Source organism: Melanostigma gelatinosum (genome assembly GCF_949748355.1).
Source record: "Melanostigma gelatinosum genome assembly, chromosome: 16".
NCBI classification, from domain to species: Eukaryota; Metazoa; Chordata; class Actinopteri; order Perciformes; family Zoarcidae; genus Melanostigma; species Melanostigma gelatinosum.
Window position 1 is genome coordinate 14,349,384 of NC_136649.1, and position 14,815 is coordinate 14,364,198.

A 14,815-nucleotide genomic window follows, 5' to 3' on the forward strand; every position below is an offset into this window, starting at 1 on the left:
GCGGTTGAATTGCTCTCGTGTCAAGCAAGTATTAAACAAGCGTGATTACGACTTCACTCAGATTGCCGTCAGTCATTTCCCTCTTCGTTAGTGCCTCTTGTATCCATTCACTTTTTATTAGTCTCCTAAGATCATCAATTAATTTCAACTCTGACAGAAACTACCTTCTTCAAAGAAATATGTAGGATACGTATACAGCTCTACAATGACAGCTCTATATAAATATGGAGTTCAGAATGAACAGAATTAAAAGGTAAAAGCTAACCATGTTTGTTAGGACTCTATAGCACGTCCCTCATTCCTCCTACAGTGGAATATTAACACCACTAATATTGTAAAATCTTTCACAGCCCTTTAACAACAGCAGCACGAGAGCCATTAACATTCCAGACTGATTTGAAGAGAAACAAAAACAGCATTAATGTGCTTGTCGATGTATTCAAATGATGTCCTGCGAGAGCAGCGAATGGCCGGCTGAGCATGTTTAGTGCAGACATATACAGTGCGAGTGAAGCCATGTTACTATACAAACACAAAGGGTATGATATAAACAACTTTCTTTGCCAAAAATCCAATTAAAGCCACCGACTGCAGAATTTGATCATTTTAGACTTTGGTGTCTCCTAGTGGTAGAATCAAAAACACGCAGAAAGAAAGACGAATAAATGCACGATGCTGCACACTGATGGAATGAAAGTCACACAAACCACAGCAATTTGTTCTCTTCAAACAAAACCTAAAATCAGAAAAACGTATAACTTGAAAGAGGTTATAATCTAACAAACAGTGGTCTTAAGGAAAAAATGTCCCCTGTATAAAAAACCCAAGATTCTTGGTACTGTTCTGGGAGACTGCAAATACAAGATGACAGACCACATAAATCTTAAGTGACTGCATCGATGTTCTGGTCTAAGAAAGGAGCAGAGGAGAACACAGTGTTCGGTTTCTCAATGCATCAAATCTCAATGCACTCTCCGTCCTAAAAGCTGTTTGAAAGCATTACCATCATTTGTTTTGTGAGGCAAAGGTTGCCGTCTAGCAAGCCTCACCTCTTCTAATGATGAAAATACAACTACTGTGAATTATTTCTTCTCAGAATCAGGATGTTCTTGCTAGTGCGCGTTCACTTTCCTAATCCAGCCCGACTCAACCCCAGAACTCCTGTGACTTCAAGGGACATTGGCGTCTGTCAACCGGTGGTCTGTCCAGCACCTTTGCTCATATTGTGCCAACAAGGCTGAGAGAGCGTGAGCGGCTCCACCACTTCCTCTGATAAGACTAATCGTATTTTGAGGTACTTAAAGCGTATGGTCTAATTACAGAATAATCATTTTCGATTGTTTCTACTTCAGACTCTCACTTTGATCTCAGGTTAGATATTCAGACTGCACTACAAGCGGACACTTTAATCTCTACAATTACGATTCAAACTGCGCCGTGCATGCTCGCCCTCATCTTGTACGAACAGCTCTCGGCTCATTACTGCGATAGTTAACTGGCAAGTTATCGCACACCCAGGAAATGAAAGTAGGTATGAAGGTATTGTATGCTACCAAGGGGAGGAAAGGGAGAGAGAGAGAAAATAGTGGGTAGAAAGGGGGGGGGGGGACTGCAAAGGGAACACAATCCTGCTCAGCAGTCATTTCAGAGGAGTGTTAACCGTCTGAGTCATGTTAGAACGGTAAGACAGTGGACGATAATGCATCTAAGAGTGAGAAATGATGAACGTTTTTACATTGTGTGCGAGCGGCTGTAGGCTGCCTCCAAGGTGTCCTGTCACAAAGTGGATCCAAGCTCTCGAAATACTGATTGATAGAATGCTTTTAGCAAAGCAATGCCATAAAAACACAAACCCTAGAGCTCACACCCTGCTTGCTATTATTACTGGCTGTCAGGGTGTGTTTGGTGTACGTGTGTGTGTGTGTGTGCGTGTGTGTGTGTGTGTGTGTGTGTGTGTGTGTGTTGGAACCACATCTGCGATGGGCACAACCAAAGTCACCTCTGAGCTTGTGCCGACATCAGCACTCAGCCCCTTTAAAATGTAAAAGTTGACATTTTTTTTATTTCCACAACGGCTGCACCCTGTTCAAGCAGTCACATTTTGGGGGAACGTACGTACATGTGCGCAAAAAAACATGCAGAAAACACCCACAGAACAGACTTACACGGCTCACAGCAAGAACCAAACAAATCTGGACAGCTGCAACATTTTCGGGTTTATCTAAGCAACGGGAAGAATCAACTTAAGATATGAAACGTATGTTATTTTTTACAAGTTCAACTGAGTTAAGGACACCTATACTGCCACAGACAGAGACTGAAAGAACCCCCCGCATAGCATGTGCACTGACTAGACAATACTATATTACGTGCATGTTAGACTCCATCCTGACACCCAGAGTGATATAATCACAGACAGCTCTATTCTCTTTAAGCCCAACCCTCTCTCCCGTCAGCCCCTCCCTCTAAGCCTGCAGTGGAATGTGAAGTGTTTTGCTCCGTCGAGCTCCAAGGCGTGTCCAAACCTTGTTAATACAGGCCTCTGCTCACTCGGGACCACAGCCAAGCAGATGCCGGCATTATGCATTACTCCCCTGGCAAGACTCAACACACTTTTGCAAGATGGTGGTTTGGGTTTTCTAAGAAGCGTTTCACACTTTCCAGCTCTGACAATGTTTGACGATGCTGTGCGGAGTTGGAATGAACATAACAAAGTGCAGGATTGAGCAGGAAGTACAGCTCAACAGTCATCGTCCGTCCTGCTCATCACTCCGTCCTTCAAGCTTTATTGTATGTATTTGTCCTTTATTAAGCTTGGGAAGGTCCTCTGGGCACGCAGGCCCTTTTTCAGCAATATCCGCTTATACGCTCATCCAGTTATGCACAGTCGCCTTCTGCAGACTAACCCAAATCTTTAATTTGTGATCACCTATTGGACAACTGAAATGAGTAGAGGTCGTGTCCCTCACACATGGATGTTTCAAGAGGAAGGAGGCCAGAGGAAGCGAAAAGGGGACATAAAAGGAGATGTCAAAATAGCATCTAGAAAGATATTAAGTCTAATTTGCCGACCAAACATTATAACTCTTGGCTTAAATTCAGATATTTTGAAGTAAACTGATCCAGGATCACAGATCTGGTGATACATCATCAGTATTTGCAAATATCTTTTGGCATTCATTGGAAGCTGGCAAACAGGAGCAGCAGATGGTTGATTAGTACCATACTGACATAGTGTCAGGTTATTTATTAAACACTGCAAAAATGATATACGTGTTCTATTTTTGCAATCTTCAGCTTTCTGGCACTCCACGTAGGCTGACAAAAACACAGATTTTTATGCAACACAACATCCTGGTGTAAATATGAGCTCGGGGCAAAATCACACGCCTCCACACAGCGAAAGTGCCCAGTGCATGATGATGATGATATACATAAATCATACCGTTAGTCAGCAAAACCCAAAGGGGCAAGAAAGTGGAGAAAATGACAGGATGCATCTCATCAAGAGGTAAAATGCAAACAGCCCCTGCAGGGCTGCAAGCCAAGAGAAAGGGAGTTGGCTGAAGTAGGAAGAGATGAACAGAGGACGAGACGAGCAACTGAGAAGGTAGAAAACAAACGAGTCACATTTTCTTTCGACTCTGACGTTCAGCCCTCGGGCCGTCTGAGGAGAGTTCAGTGAATTTAACAGATTGAAAGGAGCAATACTTGCAGTATACCAGCTAAGGAGAGTGCTCCCCATAACAGACACATATAGACAGACGGGAGAGGACAAACAGGAAGTACACCCCATATGAGGAGACTTCCCTTTGAGAAGACATTCTGGGAAATAAGCTTATTGGCTTCCTCGCTGACTTGGAGGAGAACATGATGCCACAAATATGAAGATATAGCAAGCAGCATGTTAGCTTAGCTTAGCATAACAACTGGAAATAGGGGGGAAAAAACTGTTATTCACAGCAGGGTTTTTAGCAGGGTTTCCCATACCATTTTTAGACCTTTGGCATTGCACAGACATTGTGCATTTTTGTTAACAGAGACCAATTTTTTTTGTTTTGATTGTGTGATTTTTTTAAAACTCACATTCCAATCTCTAAATATAAGAATTGAAAGTGCATTGCTCTTTTACTTGCATTATTATGTTGTTGTATTATATATAATAATGCATGACGGCAATTCATCACTACTTCACCTAAATAAAGACACCAGCATGCATGCTTTTCGTGCCATTACAATCAAAGTGTGGGGGCGAAACATCAAAAAAAACATCACGTTCTTCAACTCAAAGATTAGAAGACAAAAAAGAAACTCTCCAAGTCACACTCAGGCTGCGAGCTGAATGGCGATTCATTGCTCTGTTCTTTAGTCTGCATCATACAGACATGTAACATTCTACAGTCCTAATTAGTGGCATTGACGGTCACGTATCAACCACAACTACTCGTGAAGAGGCAGGGAGACCGCTTGTCTTTCTCTCACATAAATCAAAGTATAGTTCACACAGGCACGGAGTGGATATCTTTGCAGAGTTGACTCCCATCAATGTGACTTCCTAAGCATCATCGCCGAGTTCATCTTAAAATAGGATGGTAAACCACGTGTGAACAATGGAAGGTGCAGGATACCCAACAGACCGATAACATAGAAGGAATTGGATATTGTGTGGTAATGCCACAAGAATCAAATGCAAGGTCATGTTTGCAAAAGAAAGCGAGAGCACAGAGAGGCTTACGGCTGCACAAACGCATGCCGTGAGGCTGTGCAGCCTGACTCGACAGCAGTGCAGCGCTCTACGGCAGCGCCGAGGTCAAACAGCTCAACATGCAAGCTGCTATTCCCCGCCTACACACTCTCGCCACTGGTAAATATTTAATCAGTCCTGGAAACACTCAACACCGAGACCTCCTTGTGATTAACACACACACACACACACACACACACACACAAACAGAAAGCCAAAGATGCACCGCCATGTGGAAGCCTGCGGTTCATGATCTGAGGATATACACAGATTAGCCGGATGTATATTGGATCATAATTCACAGAGAGCTACATGAGTGTGTGTGTTTGCATCATTCCCAAGAGCCAGAGTGTGTGTCTCTGAAGTGCTGAGTTATTCTGCCACTTCCTCCTTTTTGGTTTCCTGCATGCCTGGTCTTTCTTCAGTCACAAAGCTCTGAACTGTTTGACTGCGTTTGTGTGCTCGACTGTCTGGAGGGAGAACTATGCAGGGGCAGCCTACTGTTTCCTCTCCTCTCTCTCTCTCTCTCTCCCCTGCAGTCCTCCTATGCAGTTTGCTCCCCCCTCCCTCCCCCTCTCATGCTTTTGACAAGTCCCTCGCTCCCGTCTCCCCCTCCGCTGTGCCCTCGCATCACTCTGTCAGTAAAGCACCAATAGCACTCGCTCAGCACATAGCTGCAGTAGAAAGACATTACCTTCATTAGGGAGTACAACTAAATGTCACCGACAACACTGGAAAAAGCATTACCGCTTTCTGCCTTCTGCCCTCAGGCTTGGTCGGTGGGAGTTCATGCTGAAGAGGGAATCGCACCAGCAGAAATAAGACCGACATGAAAGCACACACACACACGCAAAAGAAGCAAAACTACATACTATGTATATAATTCACATACTGCGCTTTTTTCATTAGTTATCAATGCATGTCGGAGTCTTTTAAGTCTAAAAGATTGTTTTAGAACTAAACCATCTTGTGTATTTGACAAAACAATCTCACTACACAGCTGCAGTCGATTTCGCAACTTTTTGACAATCAAATCATTGTTTCTGTCATTTTTCAAGCAAATATGGCAACCAATGGCTGGTTCGAGCTTGGCAATGTGTGAAGATTTGCTGCTGGTCTTACATGATGTATCAATGAAATACATTTGGGGTTTCGGAATGCGTTTGTGAAACACGCATTTTGAAGACATCACTTTGGGCTTCTGGAAATTACAAGAGTGTGAAAAGTTCATTCTATGGAGTAAACATTGAAGAAAATAACTGTCACGATAGATTAGAAATTAAAACAATCATTACTTACAGCCCTACTCACAATAAGGTCCATTTAGCAGCTGTTCTGAAACTTGTAATCTGCATTATTATTATGGAACTAAGGGCTTTAAAAAGTATACATACATTTTTATACTTTACCCAATCATGCATCATAAACAAGGCCACTTAACCTCTTAATCCCTAAGAGGTTAAGAGGTTAAGGACATCTCGTCCTTAAAAGCTTAAAAGTAGATACAAAGTTAAATCAAATTCACCTAATGCAGACTCAGAAGGCAACTGTAAGCAGTTTGTAGTTGGAGGAGAGAATATCAAAACGTCCAAAGAAACATTTAACCACTCCGCCAATAACCTTAAAAATAACCTTAAAAAATGCTCAATACAGTTTCCTAGACCCCAAGCTTCGTATTTTTTTGCCAAAACACGATTACACCATTCCTGTCCTAACCCTCATGCAGAACCATGCCGAGTCAAAGTGTCAACCAGACACTGTGACACCCAGAGACATTATTTCTCATGAATGTCTTGGTTTGGTCCTTCAACGTCATGCTTATAATGAATAACACCACAGCGGTTCTAGCGGCTGCCTTGCGCTCCCCCATTATGTCTGCAAAAGGCTGTGTGCTCAGATTGCTTCCTCCATTTTCAGGAACAGAGAAAAAACCTGGAATTAAACAATTATATTCCTGCTTTTTCTGTTGCTGGGTTGGCCGTCAGGCTGCTTTGATGTGAAACCATGACAACCAATCCTCCTCACACTGCTGGAGTATTACAAGTTCTTGAGGTCAGACAATCATTTCACGTTGCGTTAAAAGAGGTCGTAAAAAGTAAAACTGTAACAATTTGTGGCAATAAAGTGCAAGGTTTTCCCTGACTGCTTGAACGGCCGCTGTTTAAATCATGCTAATTTAATATTTTCATGAATACATCGATTTAAGACGCGCGATTGGTCGGGTGAGGCATGAAAGGGTAAAATATCACTTGAATCCTTACTATGGCCCTGTCAGGAACAGGATGTGGACCCACACAGTCCTGATGGAGCAGGTCAGCAGAGTTTATGAGGGTTACATTCTTAATAAATAATGAGGAAGGATATATAGATGTGTGACACACATTTTATTTTACGTAGATTAAAAACACATTTTGTGTCTGACCGTCTTTGTTACACAGACGCACACAAACAATGAGACTATTGTTACTTAATTTAGACCGTCGATTAGTAAGGCAGCCTAATGTACTCGGTTGGGTTCGTTACAACAAGGCTGAATAAATTAGCTCCTGCAAGCCTCATCAGGTCTGCAGTTCTTCAGTCGGATCACAGCAGCTGTTGATCTCGAGATGCAGCAGACGAGGAATAGCTGCTCCATTTATCAGCTCAGTGGATTTAAACTAAATCTTACTTTAATGAGAGTACTTATTTTCTAAATGATGTATTTGGGTTTGCAAAACAGGCAAAGCAGCAAATCGTCACATTGAAGAAGATGAAACCAGAAAAATTGCTGTTTTTGCGTGAGAAACATCATTTGATTATTACAATTGATGCCGATACAGCTGTTTTTTTTATAAGAACACTTTTAAAAACAGCAGCAACCACATTTTTTCGAAATAACTGCAAGAAGTCCAGATATAGCTGCTGGCCTGATTCATGTCCTCATGTAAGGTCACCTTTGCCTGCTAGGCTGATACATGGTAGTCTCGTGGTAGACAGCCGAACTCTCACTCTCTCTCAAAAGTATCTTCCGAAAGCACTTCTGTCTTGGAAACTGAGGCCGTCACATTCATTGTTTCAGCTTTTTGAACAAATCGTTCTCCCAGGTATCCTCAAAGACAATGAGGTTGGTGAGATTTGTTGCAAGAAATAGAAATAGGCCCATTTCCACACTGGCGTGGGGGCCGATCACTGTGAGCCTGGCTTATTGCCAGGGAGTAAATTGCTGTGTAATATGATCCCTCTGTGATGAGACCGATCAGATGAAGATCCTTTCAGGTGACGGTCTGATCGTCTCATCAATACACCTCAGAAGAGGCCATTTGCCCTTAACAGCTACTGTTCTGTCACACCAGAGTCTAAGTCATTTTCAAGCTTTTATCTCTTTTAAAACTGCACTGAGATGATGAGAGCTGCATAAAGTGACAAATAGAGGAATATGCAATAAAAGGAGAGAGGGTGGTTATAGTATTTTTACTTCGTATATTGATACAGCCAGAGAATGAACCAATTTTCTATGTTTTACTTTATTATAAACCAAATGTTTTGGGGTTTTGGACGAAACAAGCAATTCAAAAGAAAACATATTGTGCTCTCTTAACTCTCTGAAGCATTGGTGATGGTGATACTATACAGTATTTCACAAGAAAGAAGCAAAGATTAGAGAAAAGCCTGAATTTGTTTTTTTGTATGTATAAAAATTAAATTCACTCTTGTTTCTTACCATTTACAATCATCTCTCGACCCCTTAGATTGATTTCATAATCTGATGTAGGGGTCCCGGCCCTCAGGTTAGGAACCACTGGACTAAGACAAAACAAAAAGACGATAATAATCTATTAATAATGAAAATGATATGCATCCCTAGTCAGCACTATAGAACTTGCTTTCTACATTGTGTCATTCAATTTGTATCCGATTCCTGTGCTACAAACAAACAACAAAAAAGCCTTAAAAAAAAAGAAATAAAAAAAAAAAAAGAAAAAAAAAAAGAAAAAAAAAAAGAGAAGAGTCACTGGGTTGAAACCCTGTGAGCAGAAGCCCGGCAGGGTGCCTCACCTACTGCCTCTGGTTAATAGCTCAGAAAAAAAGCATGAGAGAGACAGAAGTGACACCACTAGCTGAGTAATATGCTCTTTGTGTATTCGCCATTTTTACAGCGTGTGAAGAGCTAAAGAGAGAGAAGTGTCAGGACACAGAAGAGGGCTCATTCGTGCTGTAGATGTCTTCTTCAGGAGCAGAGGACTGACTTCACCTCACCGACCTCAAACACACACACACACACACACACGCTAAGGACAATGAGTTCACTGTTCTAAAGCCTATATCAGGTTTAAATGTTAGTTCAGCCAGCAAGGACAGAAACACTCTCTCCCTCCCCTTGGTCCCAATTGTTACCTTTATCCTTCCCCCCCCCCCCCCCCCCCTTGGTCTGCTGGAGCCAGGTAACTCCCATGGCTAGAGCAGATAACAGCCGCTATTATCAAATTCCCAGCATTCATACAGCAGCTCGACATCGATCGCCGCAGCGCCTGGTTAAAACGTCTTTGCCCGTCTGGTGCCAGAACAACCTGGGGACTGGGGACGAGGTCCACCCACCCCGTGTCCACGACAACTGTAATCTGATGCCTCAGGTTGTTGTTTTTTATCCCGACTTATTCTCACATCATGCATGTCAAAATCCATCAACATATAACGCTACACAACATCTATGAGCAAATTCTCCTGTAGAAACACAGGCAGAAAATCCCTAAACCCATTTATAGGCCATCTTAATTAACAAGATCGCATAACTGATCACATTACTGAAATACTCTCCAATCAATTAGCAAAACACATTTAACGTACATAATTACAGAACTGCCCAGGCCCGAGCCATAATCCAATATTCTCAACTTTTAGCAGTCATATTGTGATGATATGATTATGGATGTACCAATCCAATAAGCTTGTATCTGCGCCTATACCAACCTTATTATGTGGATTGGGTATCTGCAATGATGGGACCAATCCAGTATCTTTTTCAGCGTCATTTTTCAGTCATATTTCTTCTGTCGTGACAATCCGCTAACTCGGTTTTTATTGACACAGCCATCTCTGGCATCACGTCACCTTACATAAAGGCGATTCCAACGACCTCACAGGTCCCAGTGGTACTCTGCATCAGCAGGTAACCAGAGTAAAATGATCTAAATCTGTGCAAAAGGGGGAAAAAAAGAGTCGTCTAAGTCATTTAATAATCTCTATGCCTCACTGTGTGGAAGTGAGGCTTGACTTAAACATTGCTTTCCGAACTGTGAAAAACTAAATGTAACAAATAAATGTGAAGATATAAATGTACTGAATTAATATTCATTAAAATAACGTTATCCGACACCAGATTGTCACCGATACCCGATGCAGCTGTTTGAGTCAGCATTGGACTGATATCAGTTTCGGTCTCGATGCATCTCCATTTGGCATATCATGTATGTATCGACATTGAAAAATATCCTTATTAATATATTGAATATACCCCCCCCCCCTTGCAATCAGACATTAATGGCTTTGGTCCCTGTGTGCCGACTCCTTTGACTGAAACCCCTCAGCTCTCCTGCAGTCACAGCACATTGTTCTGAACTGAAAGACAACGCCACATTGCTCCTCGGTGTCTATCCCCCTCGAGAACGAGAGAAAAAAGAAAGAGCCTAAGCAAGAAAGAAAATTGGTCTTGTCCTCTGCTGCATGGCTGGAGATTAACAGACCACAGAAGGAAACAGTATCACGTTTCAGAGCGGGACAATAAAGCATAGAGGCCAGCCAAGAGTCAGGAAAGAGCTGACTGGATGATTCTCAGTGTGTGTGTTTCCCTACGTGCATGCTTGTGTGTATTCGTCTCTGTGGGATATAGTGAACAGGACACATGAGGACATGCAGAATATGCAACACTATGGCTGTATTATATTGATACAGACACATTACTAAACACGGTAGCTGGCCCGTCGCTCGATCAGCCTCACTCAGACAGTATTCAACACATTAAAGTCCAGCCGAGCTAATGCCCTCGGAGGGCCGTCAATGCGATTGCTAAATGAATAAATCAACGCACAGTCAAACATTTGCATGGACACGCGAGTGAGGCATTACGCTGTTCTTTGCCTCCTTTAGTAGAAATCAAAATGGCTCAAAATGAAGTGTCACGCAACAATGTTGCCCTTTGATGGACATTCGCCTGCTGCTGCTGCTCGCCTTTATAGAAAAGCACAAACAAAAGCCAAAGAATTTGGTGCAGCGTGTCCAAGTCCTCACTCTAATTTATTGGACGCATGGATGGTGAGTCACACTTGTGTGTCTTTGCATGTGCGAGTATGTGTGCGTGTGTGTTCCAGAGATGCCATGTACCTTGACAGCAGGCGTGACTCCGTCCTCAGCAGTGCTCTGCCCATTCTGTCAAGAGAGCAGATGTGAGAAACAGTCAGAGTGTGACAGTGCATATTTCATGCGTGTGTGTGTGTGTGTGTGTGTGTGTGTGTACGGAGACGGCAGACACATAAAGAGTGGCGGAGAGATACAAGAGAATATTTGCAAGACTGTGGGGGTGGCAACAGTCCGCTGCATCCAGCACTTTGCTCCTCTGCTGGCAAACCTAATAATCTAGGGCCGACACATAAATGCACATCGTTCATCCGCTCCCCAGTGGGTAAGTCTTGCAGAGAAGGGTAATCATTGTTATTTGTAAAACAATGGCTCACCGAAGGATAATCGGAATATCAACATATTGTTCATGTGGCAGGAGGGGGTGGTGGCTAACTTTGGACATAAGGTAGCATTTCAGTCACATTACATGATTATATGCGTATATCATTCTGTTGCACACAACGGTAGAACAATAATGAGTATTATATGCAGAGGAGATACCTGGGATGTGAAAAGAAAAAGGGGGGGGGGGGGGGGGGGCATTATGATGTCAAGTCAAATTAGGATCACTGGCCATTGCCTTTGTTAAGTCTGCAGAGGAACAATCAGTGAGATGAGTTCTGAAGCCGACGTATATAAATGGCATTTATACATTTATAGAGGACTTCAATTGCACTATATATACACATATATACATATACACACACACACACAGGCCTCCCTGTGAACAGTACATTGACCGTAACATGTGAAATATGTGTCTTATTAATGATGTATAGCGTTATACCTCTGAAACATGTGAAGATAAATCCATGATAATAACTGACCCCCTTCCAATGATCAAAGAAACCCTCCTGGGTCCAGAGTCAAGTATTCTGGCGAAGTGTAAGAACACCCTAAATAACTACTCGCCAGCCTCTTCCGCTTTCCTCTTTGTTTTCCCATCACAGAGGAGCGACCCTGAGGTTGTACACTTCCTCCATGTCCTCTTTCCTCTTCCTTTAGACTGCACAACATACAACAGGCAGTCGACACAATGACGGGCAGTGGCCTTAACAATCAGACGTTAAACAGAACGGGTAATGCAGTGAAAGATGTGACGGAAGCACAAGAGTGCGGCTTCGCTCAGCTCTTGTATACTGAAAGGGAAGAAAGACCTTCTGAACAGAAAGGAAACAGACTGTGGACCTAATTTACTGTCGCCGCTATACCTCACAATACATTCTGTGCTGAGAGATTGGAATGCGTTTGGCAACTGGATGTACTTCCTTTTTTTTTTTTTTTTCTTGCTTCGAGCAATGACCAACAGCTATAAATTGGATGGGTGCTACGACCTCGGGTACTTTTTTACAGGCCAACAGCTCATCTGGTTGGAGTTTAATCATCCACTCAATTAAAGCGACAGGAGAAGCGGAAACAATTAAACGGACCAGCGCAGTTTGAAGTCAAGCACGGTGGGGTTTTTTTTGCGGTAATTTCAAAGAAAACCTTGAGGAAGTGCAGTGTGTGTGTTGTTATTATGGGCTTTGCCCCACTTCATTCTGATTCGTCCCTTCTATTCAACTCACATGCCATCAGTGCGGTGTGTGTGTGTGTGTGGGGTGGGCTTTGTTTAACCCAGAATGCTGGAGACCAGTGGTGGGAATCCTCCAACTGTCTGAGTTTCTCTGTGTCTGGTCAACAATGCCTTCCCAACATTGCTGCTCAACGCATTTCAACCTCATTAGCTGTGCATGGCTGATCCAAGTGGCCCAGTTAATGGTGCTTTCTCTCCCCTGGGCTTCCTCAATGAGAACACAGGAATGCACACACACACACACACACACACACACAAACGATTGCAGAAGTGCTTGATCTATATGTGCACAAGCACATATAATAGGAGATGCACACAAGATCACTAGAAGGGATTTACAGGCCACAGGCATGCTGTAAACGGATGTACAGGCCAGCCTATTAAGGCTGCCAGAGACAGAACTTTTAAAATTTCTCACAGGACTCCTATAGGGTTAGGGCAAAGTAAACAATCTCAGAGCACCGATGCTGTGTGTGTGTTTGATAGATTTGTGTTTTGACAGCGTGATTAGAGCGGCGCTCTCCTGTAACTAGGCAACTAAAACAAATACAAAAACCACTATTTTGTCTGTGCCTTTGATCCTATCTGACTAGATGTATTGTAATCTTTCCTGACAGTGTTGACTACAGGTCACACTGCTACTACTGTCGTCTTTTGGTCAATGGCCTCACTTACAGGTTAACTCTTTACTTTGAATTCAAAATAAATTAGGACTCTCTTTCTCGGGGCACCTATCAAGCAAAGGGTTTTGTTATCACATGCCAACCCAGCCGTGCTCCACTCCCGCAGCCTTGTTCAGGTGTTCAACAGGTTACACCCAGAAGAGCTGGAGCTAAGCCAACAGTACAGTACGTACGTTAATGCACGCACACACAAGTACTCGAGCGTGCACTGCTGACCACGCCTAGCGTGCAAACATTCCGTACGTTAACCCTAATTTCTCCTCTACATGGCACATTACGTGACAACTGAATATCTCTGTCTCTCCCCACCACCTGGGCTTGTGCAATCCTGCATTTTAAGTCTTAGTTTGTGCAGTCAGTCCTTCTTTAGAAATACACCTTTTTAAGTTTGCTTCCATCTCACCTCTATCTATCGAAGAAACAGAATTCCACTCTCATTCTAAAACGCGAGGAGAGTATAAAAAGTATGAAATAGTTTTATCTGACTTTCTGCCTCAATGGGTGGACTTGAGTCCAGATGCTGGCCGAGATACAATGTCTTCCAGAGCAGGAACTGAATTTCAGACAGGGGTTCAGGTTGTTAAAGAAGACGGCAAGTGGCAAGGACTCGGTTACAAAACAACGGTGTCCCTTCTCCAATTGACTTTTTGTTAACATGAGTTGTATCAATGAAATCATATCATAAATATCATAAGTTTCAGGGTTGGCACTGGAGGGATTCTTCATTAAGAGTTAAAATGCTTTTTCTGTAGAGGAAATCTGCAATAAGCAAACATTGACAGAAGCATGACTCAGCTTTTTTGGAGGACGTTCACTAACCTAACGACAGTGCCCAATGCAGGTGGTGGTGACTCAACTGGGACAGGATGATTTGTTAAAAGTGTCTTTATCTGAGATGATTCACAGAGAAGTTAACTCGTAACACACAGGGTTTGGTGATGAATAAAAGGGGCTCAATCAAATACATACTTTGAAATCGCTCTATTTGCACATTTATTGAGTGTTTGCTTTGCCACAGCTTCGAGCACAAAAGCTAGTAAATCTGATTTCCGTTCTCATGACACCTTCCAAACACAAGCAACTCACAGAATGAGTGGCGGGGAGACAACGGCGATATCATAACTCCCTTTTTTTGTTGAAATGTGTGCAGATGAGAACAGGAATGCCTTTGTGATACATTTCTTTTCCTTTCATCATTTCTTTGCCTAAATCAGCCAAAAGTGCGTCTCTGTGTCCATCCCATCGGTCCGTGTGACAAGCAGACCCACGGCTGTGCCTCCCGATTGACTCTCCCAACATGTTCGCTGGCATGGCCCCCAGTCGCACTCGCTCGTTCTGCTCAATCAATCTGAGCCCTGAGCCGTCTCGCTCTGCCACCAGGGACCAAAGTGTGCAGCTGGCTGGTAGGTTGGTGACAGAGAGAAATGGCAAAGAACCCAC

At 43.0% G+C, this 14,815-nt stretch overlaps 1 protein-coding gene across 3 annotated transcripts in view; it reads right to left on the reverse strand.

Moving 5' to 3' along the window:
- Nucleotides 1-14,815, reverse strand: part of rps6ka1 (ribosomal protein S6 kinase a, polypeptide 1) — a gene marked incomplete at its 5' end in the record, with an annotated part of 43,883 nt that overhangs the window by 21,547 nt on the left and 7,521 nt on the right. For all 3 annotated transcript variants that reach the window (XM_079287350.1, XM_079287349.1, XM_079287352.1), the window contains one exon: nt 11,102-11,146. In XM_079287350.1, coding sequence (XP_079143476.1) covers nt 11,102-11,146 — 45 coding nt within the window. The remainder of the gene's footprint in view (nt 1-11,101; nt 11,147-14,815) is intronic.